The sequence below is a fragment of the Hypomesus transpacificus genome, unplaced genomic scaffold, assembly GCF_021917145.1.
Source record: "Hypomesus transpacificus isolate Combined female unplaced genomic scaffold, fHypTra1 scaffold_131, whole genome shotgun sequence".
NCBI lineage: Eukaryota > Metazoa > Chordata > Actinopteri > Osmeriformes > Osmeridae > Hypomesus > Hypomesus transpacificus.
In genome coordinates, this window is record NW_025813707.1 from 252,788 (window position 1) to 276,934 (window position 24,147).

Here is a 24,147-nt window from a genome sequence, read left to right on the forward strand (position 1 = left end):
GAGGTGAAATCAGTTTTATATTCGAGATTCAACAGACATTCATATTCGTACTTCCGTTCAGGCTCCGCGTCATATTTAGGGACCAGGGTAAAAGACTAGGCAACCCAAATGCCGAAAAACCTAACAGACATTTGACTACACATCATTTTCAGTGTTTACAAACTTCAAACTTGTAGCACATTTTTCTACTACTAGCTGACCAAGTTGTCTAACCTTTGGTTTGGTGATAAAGTTTATTATTGATTAACCAATATCCAAAAAATAAATGAAAACACACATTTTTCAGTGTTTCCTCAATATCTTTGATTTAAGGCTTTAACTTTGTGCCTTAATAATATAGCCTAATGTTTTTGACCTAAAATTTCTTAATTTGGGGGCATTCTAAATAAACATTGCTTAATATGACAGCGATTAAATCAGCATATACTTCTGCCACGGGGTGCCACCCCTCAAAATCTCCTGCCACCCCATGAATATTTTACTAGATCCGCCCCTGGTGTAGTCTGGCTGACCTCACTGCAGAATATCTTGACCCTATATCATCTTGACAATTTTTCTTATGGATTATTGGACTTTAATAAGCTTTTATAGATGAGTTGTGTCCTTTTCTTCTTTGCGTTCTGTCATGTCTGACAAAGAATTTGACCATTGACTTCAAAATGCTGTTGACTTTGGATGAATATTTATTAAATTAATACATACAGTAATGTCAAATACTGTAGTTAAACAACAGCTTTGAATTGCTTACTTTCATCCATGTGAAAAGACTGCAATGTGATTGTGAGAAAAGTGATTTTATCCTAAAACTTCTCTTTAAACGTCCATGTCTGCACTCCCTGGAAGTGCTGTTGGGAAGTTTGGAAATGCAATAAAACCAACATCCACAGGGGCCTTTGCCTCAAGCCGAGGAGCGGCGGCTTTGCAGTTGCCCTTGAGAAGATGCGCTTGCTGACCCAGCCGGCTGCTCTCGAATCGCTCGTGGTACTTTGATGACATAGTGACTAAGTTGGCGCCAATTCAAGACGTACAAAAAATCTAGCCGGCATACACTGCTTCAAGTCAGTCGCTTATCGGCGCTGCATGAAGTCTAACACACTTTTTGACCATTTTGGGCAGAAACCTATGGAGGCACTGACCTTCTTATGATTAAACTATGAGAGCGTGTCAGGCGCTCCCTCCCAACTGTCTGTACAACTCTCGGTTGTTGAATTTGTGCTTGAGTACTTATATTTTGCGAGTGAAAAGTTCATATCTGCAACACTTTCTGCACGCTCTTGACTTAAATCTGAAGTTATAACCTTCTCCTCTATTTCATTCCATATCTACTACCTCCTCTTTTGTCTCTCTTTTTCCCACCCCAGCCTCTTTAGGTAATGTATCTCGCTATGCCCAGACCTTCACCAACATAGCAGAAGTGGACTCCTATCTGTCCTTCAACATCAGCTCTGCCCTGAGCCTCACAGCTGGGGTGCTGCAGGCGTTTCCAAAACGCCCGAGCCTGCGACGTAGCGTTGTCAACATCAGCTCCCTGTGCGCCCTGCAGCCCTTCCCCTCGTGGGTGCTGTACTGCACGGGCAAGGCTGCCAGAGACATGATGTTTCGAGTGCTGGCGGAGGAGGAGCCGGATCTGAGGGTGCTCAACTACGCCCCAGGTAGGCTTCTGTCACATTTAGCTGAGAGATAAGACATACAGTACGTGATGAACAGTACAGCAGGCTTTAACCCTCAGATTGCAATTATCAATGTATGCTCTTTAATTATGATTTAAAAACATAGTTGACCATGAAGTGATTATATCCAGTATTAAGTTAATCTGGATAAGGACTGTAGAGTTGGAATTCAATTGTGAATAGGCATGGGCCGGTTACCAGTTTCATACACCGCGGTTTGAAAAAGTAACAGTTTCAATACCTCTCTAATTTTCCGTTATACTGTTGCTGAGGTATGAGCTTTTTTATGTCTCGTCAAAGATGGAAAGTGCAGGAATCCCTTAGGTTTTACGCAGCGTAGAAAGTAACCCTCCGGTTGCTACAAGTTAAGAGTTAGCGTGTTTAGCACTGGTGAAATAAACTTTTAACAGTACTTTGGCATGCTACAGACTGAGGCTGATAACACGGCTAATTAACGAGCTAGCATCCGCTAGGTTCATGTTAGCCTATGTTACACCAGAGCCATAGAAGAGCAGATTAGCCTACTACAGGTCTCTCAAATCTCACGCATTTGCTGTTTCAACCATTTCTCATGCTGAGTTGATAGTTGTTATATAGATAGCGAGTTATACAGAGTTAAAAAGAAACATCGTATGGTAATCTCACGCCAAACATGTGATAAAACTTGAGCCCTTACTACATTTTTGCGATTTAGTACAAAAATTAAGGCCTACATTTAAAAAACATGTCGTAAAAATCTTGATTTATTTGGGGACAATGACATGGCTGATAGCCGGCTAGTCTTGTTGTTAAACATACTGTCAAATTATAATGAATTCAGAAGGTCAACTATGACGCGATCATCTCACAACCATTTGCAATTCAAATTGCTACACAGGCTGCGGCCGCACTGTAGCCTAGTACAGTACTAGTACCGTATTTCTTCGAATAAACGCCACCCTCTAACAAACGCTGCACCAAAAATGATCATTGTGTAATAAACGCTGCAGCGTTTAATCGAAGAAATGCAGTATATGGCCGATAGTTTGTTCGTGAAAATCTTGATATTGATTTGGGGACAATGACATAGCTAGCCAGCTAGATAGTCTTCTTGTCAAACATACTGTCAAATTATATTTACTGTTTGTCAACTGTACACAATGTTATTGCTAGGGCTGTCCCCACTTGGTTGACTCGTCGATTTTCTGGTCGATATGCTCTTGGTCGACTTGGATTGTTTTAGTCGAGCTGCCATATGGCGATGTGAGATCTGATTCCCGCTTGTGTCATCATTGCTGAATTAACGAAATGTTAAACAGAAATTGTAGATTATTTAAGACAAATAAACCAACTCTAAAATTATATAATTTAAAAGAAAAGGTGTTACTGTTTTCCCTTTCGTTGATCTGCGCTTTGTTTTGGTATTTTGCACATGGCACGAGCACAAGTGGCTGCAAAACTACAAACTCTGCCACAGCCTACTTTGTCGGTGTTATTAGTCAAAATGGCAAAGACATCTGTGTATGTGTAAGACATCTGTATGGCGTCATTACATTAAAGTACATTTACATTTACAAAGTACCGGGTGACTCGAAAAACTTTGAATGCAAACTCTGCCAACAACGATTTATTTTTCATAGTTCGACGTCGAAAATGATGTAGCCTACCACCTGAAAAACGTAAGTTGGTCTAGCCCTACTTCACTCATGCTAACGCGCTGGGTTGAAAAAGGAATATGCCTTTTATAAGAATCACATCCAAATCAAATGTCATTATCTTCTCCGGCCAAGACAAAATCTTTCTCTGTTGCAACGTTCCCTACTCAGCTTCTACTTAAGTTTGCATGCTGCAAGTTTTCAGGCAGTGATAAGCGCGCTCTGATGATTCGCATGTTAAACAAACAATATTTTACATTTGTTGTACATTGTAAGAGATACTAAATACCATCGGCATTCGGTTACAACAGGACTGGTGATACGAGTCTTATTATTAGTAGGCTATTAGCGGCTTAATCTGCAATGTCCAGCAGCCATTGAGTCAGATCGCGAAAATGTTTGTACGATTTTTTGTTTTTTAGCGTTTCAAAGTTCGATTAGTCGATTTTCAGACGTTTTGGTCGACCAAAGAAAATCTTAGTCGGGGACAGCCCTAGTTATTGCCTTTAAATCTTGCTAGCATTAAGTTAGCTTTCTGGCTCATAGCTCAGCCAAAGGAAAGCCAGTATGAGTTATATGAGCTGGCGGGACTAGAGATATCAGAGTTGGCTAACGTTGAATAACTTTAGATTTCTATTGCAAAATGCTTTAAAACATAAATTAATGTAAAACTAATGTGTTGGCATGTGACCATGGTATAAGTGGGATAATGCCCTTCGGGGTGTCCAAAATCATCCAATAATGGACTCACGCATCGGATATGGAAGCAAATCAGTGACATGTTAAAAATTTTAGGCATTGAAGACAAAATTGAAATTTAAACATTTGTCATTTGGGAGAGCGAACAGTAAGAGTTCATAACCTACACACACTTCCTTTAGTAATGTGTCTCCTCACTTTCATAAAGTAATTGTTGCTCTGTGTCTCTGTTCAGTGGTCATAGGAAGCGGCATGATTAAATAATATATTGTAATGTACCAATGAAACATGAGAATAGCAGAAAACAAGGAAAATATTAATCCACAAGTCATTTTTACATTTTAACTATGGAGGCATCTATTAGATAAATGTGGTAAATACTCCGTTGTACACCCAAAAAATATTGGTCTAGTTTTCAGGTATTTTGGGCTGGTTTTGAGCACTAGGGCTGGAAATTTTCGCCAGACCTGGCAACCTTGAACTCAGGTCTAATGTCATTGGATCTCAATGTCAATGGATCTCTGCATGATGGGCCTAACCGGAGCATAGGTGGCCTTACAGAACACGCTTCAAAGTTATCACTTTCAAAAGGGCGGCATTTTGACCCCATCAGGCCAAAATGTCTGGAAGTTTGTATGCATGCCTTATTGCTCATGGGGAACAAAAATGTATCAAAAACCCATAATGTCGGCAGCATGGATTTTTCTCTACAGTGAAAATTTGTGAAGAATTTGAAAAAATAACTTGAAATCAGCCATTGCTCCAATTGTCTTGAAATACACGTCTGTGTCATGTCAATTTTGAAATGGTTTGCAATGTTGCGGAACCCACCATTGCAACCTGCAGCTATATTTAGGGGCCAAGCAGCAAAACTATCACCTATAGTTTTCATTTTATTATTAGGGTTCCTCCGGTAGGACAGTGGGTACCCCCACACCAAATATGAACCACATTTGACTTTAGGGGGCACCACAGACCACGCCCACAAGTCACATTTTCAAAGTGATGGCATTTCTGCCCCTTTGCTCCAATTCTTCAGAATCTTGGTGTACATGCCTTATTTCTTATTAGGAACAAAAAAAGCCTCAAGGACCTATAAGGTCCGCCATAATAGATTTAACTGTACAGTGAAAACTTGGAAATAATAATAAGACTTTATTTATACAGCACATTTCATACAAGAATTGCAGCTCAAAGTGCTTTACATAAAATCAATAAAAACAATATTAGGCCTATAAGTAATAAAACCCTTCTGAACACAGGTCCAATTAACTTAAGTCAGGGTTTGTCATGTGTAAGATATGTCTTCCTATTGGGTGATCAGGAATAAGGTATGAAATACAACATGACTGCATAAAGTTTCTTTATGTAAATGTCCACATTACACATGGTTTTGACTGATGATTTTACAAACTTAATAGACTTCAAGAGGACATTACTCGAAAGTACCGTGCACAATTTCACCTTGCTATGTCAAAAGATGACAGAATTACAGCTGTTTAAACTTGGTCCGAATCTAACAATGCTTGCCACAGGAGAAACTGCTTACTTTTTTAACAGTTTTAACAGTAACTGACTGCTGAAATTCCCAACCCTGCGAATAGCTCAATGGCCTGAGACGGCGTACTCCAAAGTGTAAGCATATCGGTTCAAATCCAGCCACAGACATCGAGCCTGTCATGATACTGATTATTTAGTTACAGACGCTGTAAAGCAAATTCCATGATTTTCTTCCCAGTACATTATACACGTGGGAAATGAGTTCCTGAAAGCATGTGCAAAGCGAGAAAACTTTGTCGCACTGAAATGTGGAGTTAGACCGGTGAACAGTTTCTCTTCCATTTTCAGCTCAGGTTTTGTTTAGGTGGAGCCAAAACCCGACCTATCTACGTTAGCTCACAGACGGTTGCATTCTGTTACTCAGCTGGTACGATGCAAAGACAAAGTAACAAAAAACACTCAGAGACTACAGGTTGGTCTGTTCTGATATCTGCAATTGATTTAGCTAGTGTTGCTGTTGTTGCTAAATTCGAGGGGGCGGAGCTTTTGTTATCAAAGCTACCAATGCTTAATTTTACCTTGATATGTGAAAAGATGACTGAATTAAAGCTGCTTAAACTTTGTCCAAAGCTGACCAAAGCTAATACTCTGCTCTTTATACTTACAGTATAAATAATAAATACTAACAATTGATGTGTAGCAGAGAGGCTGACTTGCAACCACATGCTCTTGAGTCTGAATCGCCATTGAGCCTGTTGTTGTTTGCCAAGCATGAATTAGGAGCCAAGCAGCGAGGCACCTTGTGTTTTTGTTCATTTTATTATTATTATTAGGGGCCAAGCAGCAAAGCTGCAAGGCACCTATTGTTTTTGTTAGTTTTATTGGGGTGTGCTTGCCTTCAGCGAGCACAAATCAAATTGTTCTCTCTCATATATATTATTGGGTGTGATCAAGCCTTCGGCGAGAGTACAACCATTGTTCTCTCTCATATATATTTATTATTTATTATATATTGTTTCTTTTCCCAACCTTAAGGATCCCTCAATATTTGGACTACACAGACAACGTCGGTGTCAAAAGGTTCGTTGTGATAGCAATTGTGTTGCTTGTATTTTTATTTATGTGCCGTTCCACGGTTTAAGTTGAAATTAAGTTTTTGTGGTGAAAAGTGAAGCTAACGGTGGCTAACTTGCTAACCAGAGTCACTGACGTTGTTAATGTCACGAAAACACGCGTGACTGCCTGTAGCAGAACATTAGTTTCGCAGATTGTTAACTTCTGGGAGATAGCTAGGCTAACTATAGCTTTACAGAAACGCCACAAGCAAAGAGGCCAGGGTGATAACTATTTACTCATTTTACTTTGTGATATGAAACACAATTGTGAAATGTAATGTACAATATGAGCTGATAATATTAAGAAAGTACATCCACTTTCAGAAACGGTAGTCTACTATTTCACTGAAGCGTTAACATCATGACATTAGCCTCTGTTGCCCGGGCAACACATACTACAGCGGTCTATGATGCAACGGTTTTCAATCTTGAAAATAAACATTCCTCACAAATACATTTTTGTTGTAGGATTTATTATGACATTATATTACAAGTAAACGATTTGTTGGTGAAATTACCTGTGGTTTCAAAACAGTGTAGCTCAGTGCAACGCTGTACACGAGACACACTAGAAAGAAAAAGTCCACAGCTGTTTAGGAAGCCAAACGGCAACAGAACATGTTTGGCACTCCCCTTACTTAAATCAAGTCTTTCAATAGCTGAAACTATCTGACTACTAACCTGAACTTCATTGTCACAGCCTAAACTTTGTCAATCTGTTCATGAAAAACTTTATTTCAGCCTAAACCGTTCAACGGAACGTTAGATCGAATTCAAGCAACGCAATCGCTACCGAGAAAAACACAGCAGTCGTCTAGTACAGTGTTTTTTAACCTTTTTTGAGCCACGGCACATTTTTTACATTGGAAAAATCTTGCGGCACAACACCGACCAATAATGTTACAAAATGACACTGTAGCCTAATACAGTATATATAATTGGGTGTGCTCAAGCCTTCGGTGAGTACAACCATTGTTCTCTCTCATTCATATATATATATATTAGAAGGACTTTAATTAGTTGTGTCTAATCCAATATGTAATGATGGTATTCAATGACACAAGTCTGTGTTCTAGAAAGAGTGGTCTGGAGTCGCAGAGGTCCGATAATATCAGCGTATTACAGAGTACAGAGCTCTGGGGTTGTCTACGTTTCCCTACCCACAACAGAGTTTGGGCTGGTTCGCGAAGTCCAACTGACTATCTGTCCCTGCCCCATAATATATTATACAGTGCAGTAGGGCTGGGCGATAAATCGATAAAAATAACTATCGAAGTAATGACTTCCCTCGATAAAGATATCGTAACATTAATTCAGAATCAGAAGGATTTTATTCGCCATGCTGGGCGCCATGTTTGCACAAACAAGGAATTTACTTTGGCAGGGAGGTGCATACATTAAACATATAGGAATATTGAAACTGAAATATGTGGACTAACTATACAAAAGCAACAAAGCCTAGCTAATACTAAAGGGGGTCTAGCTAATACTAAGGGGAACTAGAGAGCATACAATTTCTGGGGAAATTGTGAGGGTGTGCTTGCGGCTGCCCATAGTCTCCTGGTGTTTAAATATTTAAAAAAGCATTTAAATGTATGACTGCAGTTCTGACCATTGTGTTCCCTTGATGATAATTTTGTAAAAATTACATGTATCACTCAGATGGAGGAGAGGTGATACTGGTAAGGAGGAGGCCAAAAGTAGCTCATGAAGATGCAGCGCTAGGTAACTTATTAAATTGTAATGAGATATAAACAACTTGTTGGTTGCCCAACAAGAGGAAGACACATCTGCTTCTTCAACTCCTTAATCCTCTCGAGGCAACTGTTGCACCTGGTTATGAGGTTGTAGGCTATGGGACATCTAATATTGCATTTGTCTAATTATGTGTAGGACCGTATTTCTCAAGTGGTAGGACGTTTTGATTCATAAGAGCATCTAAATGTAGCCTATCAACGTCAATATATTAATGTTTTCTGTTGTTTTAAAGCAAGCTCAGAGACGTATGAATGTAGAGTTGGTTGCGATATATGGAGTAGCCTACCGTATAGCCTACACCGTGAGCTGAGCTCGCAATGCCTAGCCTACGTGACGCCGCTTTTTATGACACACTTCAAAGATGTAAAGATGGTACCATTTAACCCTGTAAGACCCCATGGTTGTAAAATTACAACGGCACTTTGAACGGTCTAATTGCTCTTTTTTTTACATTATGGGCGGCTCTTAAAAGAGCCGTTGTTGTGTGTGCTGTGGCTAGCACAGGAGTCGTCGGAGACCGTCTTGGATGTTTCCCAAGAACACATTGTTTCCAACGTGATCAAGGTGGACACCGTCGGGTCGGTACATCCCCACGAAACCGCGTCGTATTTGGGGGTGTTGAATGCTCCCCATCCCACGGTCGGCCAGGAAGCTAGACACCGCTGCGTTGACTCGACGTCTTGCCCTGTCGATACCAGAAGCGCTGGTGCTCCTCTGATACCTCCAGACGCAGCGTTCCAGGATATCCGAAAACACCAGCAGAGTGTTTGGGAACATCTCCATGATGGCCCCCAGGTCTCGCTTCATCCGCCTCGTCAGGTCCAGCCCAGTCACTTGGCTAAGGTAGTTTCCCCCGACGTGGAGCACCATTATGTTCGGGCTGGGAAGCATGCCACGCTTCTCACGGGGCTTAGGCACAAGGTCTGCCCACCTCATGCCCCTCACCCCTACCCATTCAATATGGCACTCCAGTGCAAGGTCGGGGTACAGTCCGACCTCCTCCGCGTGCCGCGCATGCCAGTAGATCAACGATCCAGACGTGGGGACGACTATGGTTTTCCATGGTGTGATATGATCCAACATCCAACATCTGCCTATTATATACTAGCTGGCTTCCCGCTTCTTCTTTTTCAAACAATGCAAGGCTAACATCTGCCTGTTTATTTGCTCCCTGTGTCTGTGTTGTTTTTATTCACAATATTCCCATTGGTTGGCCTTGAAGACAAATAGCTCTCTATTATTTCTGAGACACTTGCGTCCTATTTTGTAATTTTACCGCCCTGAATGGCATCATTTGAGTAATGATGGCAAGCGCAGGCTTATTGATTAGACTACTTAAAAAACGTTATGTTTCATTATGCAGGATAGAGGAGTCTAGTTAGAAAAGGATTTAGGAGTTGTATTATTACATTAGCCTATTGTATTGATAATTTTTGAGTAACCTCAAACCTTTCTTTTGTTTCTTTGACCTTACATTTTCTTTGAGGGCTTATGGTCTCGGTTTAACATCATTATTTATAGCGACATCATTATTTATAGCGAAGAAGCCTACCGGACACTGTTAGCTCGCAACGAAAACAAAGAATGCTCCTGCAACAAAGTTGTTACTTAACTTCATTGCCACAGCCTCAACTTTGTCAATGTCAAAACTGTCTGTTCATGAAAATACTTCATTTCAGCCTAAACCGCTAGCTAGGATATACATTTCACTGGGTCTTGCAGCGCTGCTTGATTGAATTTGCCGGTCTGTAGAGATCTTGGGACAAAGCCACTTTTTTGGTGTTTTACTGATGCAGAATTCGGTCAAATAAAATCGATAGACGTAGCCTAATGAGTGGCACATAACGTGAAGTAGGCCTAACATTGCATTTCATTTTATTTGAGTTTTAATAACTTGTCCAGTGCAGTGGGGCAAGTAGCACTAGCCTAAATTTATCTTCCAGACTTCGAAAATCCACTCTTCCCGGAGAAGGCTTAGCTACATGGCTAGACTGTTGCTACAGATCAGAATCCTTCATATCTTGGACACCCAAAATCAGCGAATCTTGCAGCCAAATCAAGTAGCCTATATATAGGCCTTATATGGCTACAAACTTCTGCTGGGCGTCTAGTATATGGTCTAGCTGGTTATTTGTTAACTCTTTAATGTGACACATTAGGCTATTACATGCAGGTTTTAAATTGGCTAAATATACCGGTGTAAAAAATGACCTAATCTCTATGATTTAAACATCATTGTAAGTTTTTCCCTTCTCGTGATATTTTCAGGCATTAGTAGCCTACTCATTGCATTGATTCATAAGCTTCTTTTAAAAAACGTTACTGTACTGTACCAGTAGCTATCTCAGATGGAATCGCGATTCAAATAGTACCATCTGCTAACTGAAAATATGCCCCCCAAAACGTAAATAAGCTTGACATTTATTTAGGGGGAAATCCCTCATTCATTGTCAGTAACAAGGCAGAATGCGATAAGCCCTGTGTGGAGAAGCAACCCCGGTAGATTGTACTACATACTAGACTGTTCGTCTTGGTACTGTAGCGATTGCGTTGGTTGAATTCGATTTAACGTTACTTCCGTTGTACGGTCTAGGCTGAAATGAATTATTTTCATGAACCGATTGACAAAGTTTAGGTTGTGGCAATGGATGTGCCGCTGTTTGAATTCCTACTGTAAACAGCTGTGGAGATGTTTTTGTTAGCTAGCGTTAGTAGATTAGGCTACAGCGTTGCAGTGTCATGAGCTATACTGGTTTGAAACCACTGGTAATGATACTTTCACCCACAAATCGTTTACTTGTAATCTAATGTCATAATATATCCGTGTGAGGAATGTTTATTTTAACGATTGAAAACAGATGCATCATAGACAGCTGTAGTATGTGTTTCCCGGGCAACAGAGGCTAATGTCATGATGCTAATGCTTCAGTGAAGTAGTAGACTGTTTCCGAAAGTAGATGTACTTCCTTAATAATATTAGCTTATATTGTACATTACACATTACAACTGTGTGTCATATCACAAAGTAAAATGAGCAAATAGTTATCACCCAGGCCTCTTTTCTTGTGGCGTTTCTGCAACTGCCTTGCAGTAAAGCAGTTGGCCTAGCGGTGAAAGGGTGTGCAGGGTGTCATTGTGCAGATTGTGATTTAAAGTCAGTGTGAGTCCTTGGCCTTGTTAAAGAGGCCAACAGCGGATGGGAAGAAACTGTTCTTGTGGCGTGAGGTTTTGGTCTTTATGGACCGCAGCCTTCTGCCGGAGGGGAGTAGCTGGAACAGGGAGTGTCCAGGGTGGGAGGGGTCAGCCACAATCTTCCTCGCTCGCCTCAGGGACCTCGAGGTTTGCAGATCCTCGAGGGAAGGCAGATTGCAGCCGATCACCTCAGCAGTGCGGATGATACGCTGCAATCTGCTCTTGTCCTTGGCAGTGGCAGCAGCGTACCAGATGGTGATTGAAGAAGTGAGGATGGACTCAATGATGGCTGTGTAGAAGTGCACCATCATTGTCTTTGGCAGGTTGAATTTCTTCAGCTGCCGTAGGAAGTACATCCTCTGCTGTGCTTTTTTGGTGAAGGAGCTGATGTTCAGTTCCCACTTGAGGTCCTGGGAGAGGATGTCGCCCAGGAAGCGGAAGGACTCCACAGTGCTGACTGGGGAGTCACTCAGGGTGATGGGGTGAATGGGGCTGTGTTCTTCCATAAGTCCACAATCATCTCCACTGTCTTAAGAGCATTGAGCTATAATTTGTTCTGGCTACACCAGGTCACCAGGTTGTCCGCTTCCCACCTGTAGTCAGACTCGTCCCCATCAGAGATGAGCCCAATAAAGGTGGTGTCGTCCGCAAACTTCAAGAGTTTGACAGACGGATGACTTGAGGAGCAGCTGTTGGTGTACAGGGAGAAGAGCAGAGGAGAAAGGACGCAGCCCTGAGGAGATCCAGTGCTGATGGACCGGGAGTCAGAGACTTGTGTTCCCAGCTTAACGCACTGCTTCCTGTCAGACAAGAAGTCTGTGATCCACCTGCAGGTGGAGTCGGGCACGTTCAGCTGGGAGAGCTTGTCCTGGAGCAGGGCGGGGATGATGGTGTTGAATGCAGAGCTGAAGTCCACAAACAGGATCCTGGCGTAGGATGCTGGGGAGTCCAGATGCTGTAGGGTGAAGTGGAGGGCCATGTTAACGGGATCATCCACCGACCTGTTGGCTCTGTAGACAAACTGCAGTGGGTCCAGGAAGGGGTCTGTGATGGATTTGAGGTGTGCCAGCACAAGGTGCTCAAAAGACTTCATTACCACAGAGGTCAGGGCGACGGGTCTGTAGTCATTAAAGGAGACCTGAAATGCTGTTTTTGGATGCTTTTATATAGGCCTTAGTGGTCCCCTAATACTGTAATTGAAGTATCTATCCTGAAATTCAGCCTTGGTGCATAGTTACAGCCACTACGAGCAGTCCCTCAATGAGCTTTCCTCAAAACGCGCTGTTTCTGTGTCTGTAGCTTTAAATGCTAATGAGGAGGAGAGGGGCGGCAACATGCGCTAATGTTTACAACAGATGTATCGCAATGGCTCGTAGCCCCCGTTGCTGTACGATGCCTCGAATTTAGCCATTGTCATCTGATCACCCTGGTTTGCAGAGGTGATGAATGGAGAGGGTCGTCACAGAAGGGTGGGGGGAGGCCTTACGGGTGGAAAGGGGTTGTTCAGGACTGTCCAATTGTCTTTCAAATCTACAGTAGAACTCATTCAGGTCGTTGGCCAGGCGGGAGTTGTTAGTGGAGTGGGGGGCTCTGGGCTTGAAGTTGGTGATCTGCCTGAGGCCTCTCCAGACAGAAGCAGAATCGTTAGCAGAGAACTGACGTTCCAGTCTCTGCGAGTACAGTCGTTTAGCCTCTCTCACCGCCTTGCTAAACCTGTTCTTCGACTCCTTGAATCTGTCCCCGTCCCCACTCCTAAATGCGGCCTCCTTGTCCAGCCTCAGCCTTCTGAGTTTAGCTGTAAACCAGGGTTTGTCGTTGTTGTAGCTCACCCTGGTGCGTGTTGGTATACAGCAGTCCTCACAGAAGCTGATGTATGATGTCACAGCCTCCGTGAGCTCATCCAGACTATTGGTAGCAGTCATGAACATGTCCCAGTCAGTACAGTCCAAGCACGCCCGCAGTTCCTCCATAGCCTCACTGGTCCACTGTTTTGATGTCCTCACAGCAGGCTTACAGCGTTTAAGCTTCTGCCTGTATGCAGGAATCAGGTGGACCATGGCGTGGTCTGAGTGACCCAGTGCTGCTCTGGGAACCGCATGGTATGCTTTACTGATAGTAGAGTAGCAGTGATCCAAAGTGTTCTCTTCTCTGGTAGGGCATTTGATGAATTCTCTGTATTTAGGGAGTTCTTGAGTGAGATTGCCTTTGTTTAAGTCGCCTAGCACAATAACCAAGGAATCTGGATTTTCATGCTCCACGCACAATATCTGGTTGGCGAGAACACGTTGAGCCTCGTTGGCGCTAGCCTGAGGGGGCATGTAGACGCTGACCTGTATGAATGAAGCAAACTCACGTGGCGAGTAAAAAGGTTTACAGTTAATAAAAAATGTTTCCAGATCAGGAGAACAATGCTGCAGAATCACTGTCACTTCTTCACACCAGCCACTGTTAATAAAAAAACAAATCCGCCTTTCGTTTTGCCAGAAAGCAGGGAGTCACGATCCGCTCTCAGCAGTTTGAAACCTGCTAGCTGTAGTGCAGAGTCTGGGATCATTTCACTCATGTTTCCGTAAAGCACAAAACGGAAGATGAACGAAAGTCTCAATTTTTCCATACCAGTAGCTGAAGTTCGTCCAGTTTGTTGCTCAGCGAACGAACGTTGGAGAGAAATATCTGCGGCAACACTGTGCGCACTCTGCGCCGACGAAGTCGCACCAACCCGTTTACCTCTCCTGCGATTCTTCGCTGCTAGGACAAAGCCGAGGGTGGCTTTGACTATAATTCCTACTAAATCTGCCGCTGGGAGCAGAAAAGTGGGAACTAAATCCACAGGAGTTGTAGTCCTGATGTTAAGAAGCGCTTCTCTTGTTAGAGAACCCCGGAAATCTTGGCAGAACACTGAATTAATAGGGAGGACAGACCAAAAATTTCCTATCAGTTTTGCTCCGTTTTTCTTTCAATTCTGTATGTAACCTAACGTAACTTAAACTTATCCGAAGTCAGATTTCAGTTACCTCTATTAGTTTTCTCACAAATCCCGTTTTTAGGCGTGATTTTAGGTAATTTTTTGAAACGTTCCACCGCTTTAAGTCTTGAGTTTTGTGGCACCGAGAAGCTGTCAAGCTCCCTTTAAGAACGCCATTGTTCTACGTCACAGAGCTCTGCTTCTGGCCAGGGCGGGAAATGTGACTTACATTTGTCATTTAGCAGATGCTCTTATCAGATTCTCTGCTCTTATCCAGACTTACATTCTTTGTACATTGCGAGCTAATGCGGTGTCCAGTACTTCGCTATAAATAATTATGTTAAATCGAGACCACAAATATGCAAATGTTTGTCCCGTTTAGCATTACTGCTGTAATGTAAATTTTTGGCCACTTGGGGGTGTATTTAACGTTGAACAGGGTGTTTGTGTCCTTGTGACATTGCCCATTATTTTCAAATACCTTGATTTGAACACGTCTGTTTGTTTATGATGGATAAAAAGTATACACTAATCGTATTATAAATAATATACTTTATTTATAGGGATATGAAACTTATGGTCCAAAATTTAGTCATTGCCTGTGAAAAAAACTACAGGTTGATAGCTCTCAGAGGACAATTGGGCACCTCTGCATCCATGGTGAAGGTTCAGGGGAGCAACTTTTATCTATTACTTCTATACTAGCTATGACAGTTTGGCTTAACAGGGAGTCACCCCATTACAGGGCCCCCTGTCTCATATCACCAAACTGTACTACTTACATTTACATTTATTCATTTAGCAGACGCATTTATCCAAAGCGACTTCCAAGAAAGGTAAGGGGGGTTTTCTGAGCATCTCCGCTCCGCTTCGCGTCGTGCCTAACAACTCCCCTTACCTGTTCTAAAATCAGCGTAAACCACGCTCTCTTGGGGCTTATTGCTTAATTAACTAAAATAGAACACAACAGTTTAAATCAGCTACTACTTCTAATCCTACCTGTATCTACTTTTATAGACATAGTCCGTTTTAATATTGCAAAGCTAAGTCTGTCTGTGTCCGCACAGGCCCACTTGATCAGACAACCCAATGCTAAAACCAAACAAATACTACTACTACTTATCCAATGCAGCTATCAGATATTATGGCAGACCATTTGGCTTAACAGGGAGTCACCCCCTACTGGGCCCCCCTGTCTCATATCACAAAATGGTCCATCATGAATATCCTCAAGCTACCACAAAGCCTGAATATTACAAACCAATAGCTAAATGACACACTGCAAAGCTAAGTCTGTCAGTGCCGCACAGGCCCACTTGATCAGACAACCCAATGCTAAAACCAAACAAATGAGTATTTACCCAATACAGTCTGAATATTACATACCAATTGCAAGACTACAAACCTATTTATAAATCCTTTCACAGATGTCCGAGCTGAGAACTTCAGCTCTTCTATCTGGATCTAACCCTGACAACCATTCCCAGGACCTATTCTGCTTAAACATGACCATACCCTCTAATGCTATTTTACTTGCCCTGAACTTTGATCTAATCAAATATCCCCAAATCCCTCTCGCATGAAACATTTGTTTTGGGCACTGATCTGAGGACATGATACTGATCTTCAGACACATCATCATACCAAATACATTATAAAAGACTTTGCATCCTGAAAGACAAGGAATATAGCTGTATAACAGGCAAAGATGAAGGCAGGTAAATTGCATTTTATACTAGAAAATGTGGTTTGAGTGTAGCAGATCTCAGTGTGTCAAATTGTTATTTTTATGTGTGTGTCTGTCTGGCGCGGTGCCACACAAGTTGTTAAGGCCTCAGTTATATTTATTAAACTTTATGTTTAAGTTTTATGTATAAAGATGTTTATATTTGTTTTTGAATTTGTTTTTCTATAATGTAGCTCCCATTACTGAGTAAGTCTCAGTAATGGGAGACTTACTCAGTAATGTCCCTCAGTAATGTCCCTGAGTAAGTCCCATTACTGAGACTTACTCAGTAATGGGGTCTCAGTAATGGGAGTTTACATAGTCTTATGTAGAGAGAGAGAGCACACGTACATGCGTTAATATAAGTAGCCTAAAGACCTATTAGGGGGGGGCCCATTCACTGGACTTTTTCAGGGGCCCAGCCATTTCTATGGGTGGCCCTGCCAGTAGGCCTACAGTATTTTTATCTGCCATAGAATTTCTTTTCTTGCAAAATTGATTGCCAGAAAGAAAGAATATTCACGCTTTTTTTTTTAAGTTTTGCATTTCCTGACAGACAAAACATTTTATGATTGGTTCCGATTTGTGCTACGTGACAAGAACATTTGCATATCACTACCATGAATCATTTCGGTAGAAACATTTATTTAAAAGTCACCAAGAGAGTGGGTTTTATATTACCAACCTTTGTTTTTTGTTCTGCACACTGTAAAGATACATGTAAAATATTTATCTTTCAAACCAGTAACCATGACCGATACTTGCATCCACATACGGGTATATATACTAAGGCTAGTAGCACCCACATGATGTCAATCAGTTGATGTGAACATTGGAAGCAGCCTTGCATGAGTCAAGCGCGGGAGTTACAGAAGCTCTAAACGTCTGACGTCACAGGTTTCTGAAGGACTTATTCAGGGAGCCAAAACACAAAATGTATGTCTTTCGATTTTCTTTAAAATTTGACTGATGACGTCTTTCTACGTAACCTTGCTTTCCAGGAAGTATCAGGGTGGTGCCGACATGTGGGGAAAAGTTACAAGGGAAAAACCAACCTTTTTCTCAATAGAACGTTCAGATTTCAATGCATTCATTCCTATGGGATTTTCAGCAACATGTCTTCAACTTGATTTTTCTCAAAATGTATATGTTTTAAAATTGACTAAATATACCTTATTTTGAAGAAAACAACCTACTCTTTCATTTAAGATATGTCTCCCGGTGGTGCCGACCCTCTATGAAAGGTAGCCAAAGCAGCAAAAACTATAAACATTATTTTCACACACTTCCTCAATATGTATTGCAACCAACATTTGATAGCATTAAGGGGTAAGTGTCCACATGTTAACTGGCATGTTTGTTTTTAATATCTCGATAGTAGTCGCTAGTTATAGAGCTAAGAAAAGGACGTGGACCTTAAAATTCCGGTGCCAGATTTCTCAGTGGCGTTCTTAGCTACATTCAGGCTAACTTAGCATTCGATTTAATGCGTTTGCTACCGGCGTTCCACAGTATTTGACAGTTGGTTAGCCTAGGCCAAAAATGACGCGTTCTATTGTCCTCCCTAGAATTAACAGACAAAACAAGACTAAACAGAGCACACCTGCCATCGTCGGCGCCATTTTAGGATTATTCATTTTCAATATCGATAATGTCGATAGAGAATAATTAGGAACAGCAGTCCATTTAATTTCTGTGATGCAGCAGGAAGTTGCGGAGAAGTGTTAGCCTACGCTCACTAAAATATGCTGAGCACCTCGAGTGGAGTAGCTAATGTTAACTGCGGAAAATTTGTCTTATTGACGAAAACATTGGCAGCGATAGCCATGGCGAGGGAGCAACTTCCAATGAAGAAATTATTTATAAAAAGGGTTAGTCTTCTTCAGTTATTTGGAAGTTGTTTGGCTTTTTGAAATCCGACAAAGAGCAGAGCAATGTTCGGTGCAAATTGGTGTAGTAAACAAACAGGTGGCTACCAAGTCTGGTAATACGACAAACTGCAAATGTGGACTTCTTGTTGACCTCGACCTACGGTCTCGGTTAAGAAACGTTCTAACAAATCTCAGGTTACAAAGGTGTTGGTAGATCTGTCAAAGTCCATATTAGTTTTTTTTATATAATATCAACACGTAGGAAAATCCCAAATCAAACACGACGAATCTGGAGCATACGTCATGTTGTCAACATCTCCAAGGCAACCGCTTGCTAGGTCCGTAAATCGTTTGTGGACCTCTGGAGAGTTCTTAGAACGTCTCTAGACCAAAGAAGAACAGCGTATTGGTCCAGTTATAATACTAATAAGAAAAGATACTAATAATAACTACTAATAATTAAAGATAATTTGTACCACTTAAGCAAAATCATGCGTTGGAACATGCAGAAAGTGTGAGTTTGCACCAAGGTATTGATAGGTAGGCTATTAATAAAAAGCAAGGTTTTAAAAAGCTTAAGTTACTTGACCCCAGGTACGTGCTCCCTGGCCGCACATTTCTCTCACACCGCTCTGCCTAAACTTTATGCCGAGTGTAGGGAAAAAGTTGAGGAGGAGACTTATTTAGCTACTACTACAGATCTGTGGTCTATCGTTTAATTATCGTTATCAAATGTAAATATAAATATCTATATCAATAATTTTTTACCCATATCGCCCAGCCCTACAGTGCAGTAAGACAAAAAGATGAAAAGAGGGTTGAGCTTTCTCATGCATCAGGGAGTTGTTCTTGCCAGCGCGTCCCACCTGCTCGGATGCCGGTTTCAAGATTGTTTCTGAAATTATAAGATAAAGACACAAAATACAGCCTGTTTCCCACACACTGGGTGAGATACAATGTTTAAGCCTAAGCAAACTTCTAAGATCATAAGACAAAACTTGAATAAGCCCAATATATAATTTTAATAGACACAATATATTATTTAAGTCCTGCATCTGTAACCGGTGTGAACTGGTGAAACTCACTCCTCAGGTATGTAGTGGGCCACCCGCGTCAACGAATAGCTAGCTTTTCTTTGGCGTAGTTGGTAGTGGTTCCGCTTGGAAGTCTAGAGGTGGCAGGTTCGACTCCCTGTGGGAGTGAACATTGGCCAAATACCTCTGACAGAGCTTGCAAGACCACGTCCGTTAAATACTCGTCACACATCCTTTATAGAGTCGTACAATTTTTTTTCCTGTTGCCATATTCACTAGTGCACAGTGCCCGTGATGCATTCGGTGATTAAGATGCCACAAATATTAGTAACTGGAATTTCTAGATAGTGCTGTGCCTTTGATGCAGCTGGTGATGACAACTCAAGAATTGTACTGTAATGTATTATACATTTTTTTATATATATTATTTATTTTCCCACCCCTAAAAAAACTTGGTCCCGATTGAGTTGCTTGTATTCGCGCCAACCTTCTGTTTCACAGTTTAGGCTTGAATTACGTTTGTCGTTTGTGTGGCAAAAAGTGCCTTGTGTGCACAAAGGGAACTCAGTGCTAACGTCACAACATCATCCCATGTTAGCAACGATGCATAGATACAGGTTCTAGTAAGACAGCAACATCAGCGAGCCCTCAGCATTAGTACTGTAACAAAAAGTCTAGGAAAGTTGAGGCTACTTGGTTCGGTTTGGTGAGCAGTCTCACGAGCCCTACTCACCCGGCATCAATGAGCCGGCATAGCATTGGTACCTGCATATACCTACAGCTGGCAGCTGTGTTCCGTTTAGCTCCTAGATTCAGACTTAGCCCCGGTAAATAGTAGAGCTAGCTAACTACTACACTTCTTCTGTGTGGGAATCGCAGGAGCTAACCAGTCGAAGGACGTACAAAAATACAGGAGCACACCCCACAGTTTTCTCTAAGAAATAACAAGGCAATTAGCTACAGTGCCCTCCAAAAGTATTGGAACAGTGAGGCCAATTCCTTTATTTTTGCTGTAGACTGAAAACATTTGGGCTTGACATCAAACGATGAATGTGAAACCAGAGATCAACGTTTCAGCTTTTATTTCCAGGTATTTACATCAGGATCTGATGCACAAATTAGAAAATATCACCTTTTTGTTCAAACCCACCCATTTGTCACGTGAGCAAAAGTATTGGAACATGTGACTGACAGGTGTGTTTTGTTGCCCAGGTGTGTCCTATTACATACATTATTCAATCAATAAATACCACTGAATGTCTACACTCAGGTTCAGATTGGGTAAGATAGGTTTTGTCTATGCAGACTGTATTCAGAGGTGAAAACAACATGAAAACCAGAGCGCTGTCTTTGGGTGAAAAACAATAAACAACAAAGCAATTGTGAGTCTTAGAGAAGATGAAAAATCAATCAGAGCCATTGCAGAAACATTGGCCATAGCCAGTACAACCATTTGGAATGTCCTGAAGAAGAAGAAAACTACTGGTGTACTAAGTAACAGACGTCGAACAGGTAGACCAAGGAAAACATCAGCAGTTGATGACAGAAACATTGTGAGAGCTGTAAAGAAAGACCCTAAAACAACTGTTAGTGAGATCAGCAACAACCTCCAGATGGCAGGAGTGAAGGTATCACTATCTACTGTTCGCAGAAGACTTCATGAACAAAAGTACAAGGGCTACACCAGAAGATGCAAACCACTCATCAGCAAGAAGAATAGGAAGGCCAGGCTGGAATTTGCCAAAAAGTACAGAGATGAACCTCAAAAATTCTGGGACAAAGTTTTATGGACTGATGAGACAAAGATTAACTTTTACCAAAGTGATGGAAAGGCTAAAGTTTGGAGAAAGAAAGGAACTGCTCATGATCCCAAACACACAAGCTCATCTGTGAAACACGGTGGAGGTAATGTCATGGCTTGGGCTTGCATGGCTTCTTCTGGGACGGGCTCATTAATCTTCATTGAGGATGTAACACATGATGGCAGCAGCAAAATGAACTCGGAAGTCTACAGAAACATTTTGTCTGCCAATTTAAGGAAAGATGCAACCAAACTGATTGGCAGAGCCTTCATCATGCAGCAAGATAACGACCCAAAACACACTGCCAAAACAACAAAGGAGTTCATCAGGGGCAAGAAATGGAAGGTATTAGACTGGCCAAGTCAATCTCCAGACTTAAACCCTATAGAGCATGCATTTTACCTGCTTAAGAGGAGACTGAAGGGAGGAACCCCACAAAACAAACAACAACTGAAAGAGGCTGCAGTGAAAGCCTGGGAAAGCATCAAAAAGGAAGAATGCAAAAGTTTGGTGACGTCAATGGGTCACAGACTTGCTGCAGTTATTGAAAGCAAAGGATTTGCAACTAAATATAAAGTCTTATTCACTTAAATATGTTTTAAGTATATCTGTTCCAATACTTTTGATCACATGACAAATGGGTGGATTCAAACAAAATGTGATATTTTCTTAGTTGTGCATCAGATCCTGATGTAAATACCTGGAAATAAAAGCTGAAACGTTGATCTCTGGTCTCACGTTCATTATTTGATGTCAAGCCCAAATGTTTTCAGTCTACAGCAAAAATAAAGGAATTCGCCTCACTGTTCCAATACTTTTGGAGGGCACTGTATGTGCTGCCACCCGGACAAATATTACATTACTCTGCCAGTCACTAAATTACAGACACTCGACAAAGCAACATTCGTAGATAATAATTAATTAATTATAATTTTTTCTGAATTTTTTTAATACTAAGTAAAATTGGATAATTTCTCACGGCACGTCTGATGATCTCTCACACAGTGGCACATTGGTTGGGAATCGCTGATCTAGTAGTAGAGCTAGTACAATTTACCTGGGTCAGCTTCTCCACGCAGGGCTCTAAACTGAGACCAAATGGTCGCATTTTGCGTTGTTACTGACAATGATCGCTACCAGTTAACTTTTTTTGAATGAGCGATTTCACCCTAAATAAATGTCAAGCTTATTTACGTTTTTGGGGGCATATTTTCAGTTAGCAGAGTTTTGCTTTGCCTCTTTAGCTACAGAATTTCCATATCGAATGCTGCTTGGCCCCTTCATTGCTGCTTGCAGCTATATTTATTAGGGGCCAAGCAGCAGCAAAGCTGCTGTGGTACCTATTGGAATTGTTAGTTTTTTAATTAGGGTTCCTCCAGGAGGAGGAAACCTATTGTTTTTGTTAGTATTCTTATTGTTGGGTGTGCTTTGCCTTCGGCAAGGGCACAACCATTGTTATCTCACATATATATTATTATTGTTTATTTTCGCGCCCCTAAGGCTCAGTCAATATTTGGACTGCATACACAACGTTGATGTCAAAAGGTTCGTCTTGGTCTCGATTGAGTTGCTTGTATTGGGATTTACGTTTCGTTGCACAGTTTAGGAGGTTACAACGTTTTTGTGGCGACAAAGTGCCTTTAGTCAACGAAGAGTAATCTGTGCTATCTACGTCACCACGTCGACACACGTTAGCAACGACTCATGGATACAACGTGATAGAGACTAGCACGCAAATTTGAGCTTGGATTATGAGTGAAAAATACCACCCCCAAAAATGTTCAACCATTGGACTTTGTTGAGAAAGCGATTTCGAGTGGAACTGCGATCTCAGATTTTTCAGTCTGAAAGTCTTTGTAATTTGAGCAAGGGCGGGTCGCCCGTGAGACCGCCTAGTCTTTTAGGCGGCAGCCATGTTAGAAAGCGTCATAGTAGTATTTTCGTAGCAAATTTTAAAGTTAAATTTTACATGAAATAACAAAAAAAAGGGAATGTTATGACAATATGACTATTGTGAAGACAGCCATGTGGTGAGATTTTAATGTAGGTTGCTGTAAAAACTTTGATTTGTTTGCTACGTGAGAGCCCCGTCAGCCTCCATTGAAGATTGCGGCAGCAACAACAGTGTTGTCATCGTCGACAACAGTGTTGTCGATCTGCGTCTGATGAGTATTTTCTTAATTTCGTACCAGGGTCAATTCTACATACAAATGGAGAGCAGTGTTTTAAAGATATGGCGATTGCGAAGACAGCCAGCGGGTCAGCATATTTTTGTTATTTGTGTAAAACTTGGAATTTGAGTGAAACCGCGTCTTGTTTTGACGTTAGCCTCAGAGTCACAGACTCGGCTCGCCCACTGGCAGTGTGTAGAAATAGGCTACAGTATTGTCTTCAATGCCACAGCTAACTTTATTATGTCTTATTACATGGCTGTTCTTAATGCTGTAGAATGCTCCATTCACTTGAATGTGGCTTCCCAACGTTCTGCGGTGAACAATTTTCTCATATTTGACCGTTGCAATGCATATTTGACCGCTGTCAAGGGAAGTGGCCTTTTTGCCTCGGATTCACGTCTTTCGTAGCACTCCGCAAGTAGTCCGGTAACTTTTCAACCCCAGCGTACTCTGTTGCTTAGCGACGTCAGCTGATTTGAAGTCTAAAGAATGTTCAAAGTCTATGAATTTTAACGTCTTTGGCCAACTATTTCTCTGCTGATCAACCATACGAATGGTAACAAATACATTGTAAAAAGACACTGTGTTAAGTAATTTTTGTTGGCAAGTAGCCGTGTAATAAGCAGGATAATGTATAGAACGCCGGTCATTATCGCTTCGCGTCGGGTTGCTGTTCGTCCTGTCGGGGCTTATTTTACAGATAATTTCGGCGTTCTATTATAGAGTTAATACAACTAGAGTAAGCTACTTTTGTCTTCCAAGATGGTGTCCCCATTCATTTCTATGAAAAGTGCTCAGTTGCGCAGTGAGGCAAGCGAGTGCGCGAGACTGGACGCGGCCATCTTTCCACTTCCATGTCTTCCGGTCTAGCTTTAAACAGTGGCTCTTTTTTCCCCTAGCTCCGAGACCTCGTGCACGCTTGCAACTAGCTGTACACGTCATACTTTGCGACAACCAGTCGCGATCATAGATTTATATGGTTAAGAGCGTGTGAGCTAAGGCATTGC

The 24,147-nt window shown here is 41.6% G+C and overlaps 1 protein-coding gene across 2 annotated transcripts in view; it reads left to right on the forward strand.

Annotated features, from left to right (window-relative positions):
* The window catches only part of LOC124488280 (sepiapterin reductase-like), a 67,173-nt gene that overhangs the window by 33,080 nt on the left and 9,946 nt on the right, over positions 1 to 24,147 (forward strand). For both annotated transcript variants that reach the window (XM_047050904.1, XM_047050903.1), the window contains exon 2: positions 1,362 to 1,652. In XM_047050904.1, the coding sequence (XP_046906860.1) occupies positions 1,362 to 1,652 (291 nt within the window). The remainder of the gene's footprint in view (positions 1 to 1,361; positions 1,653 to 24,147) is intronic.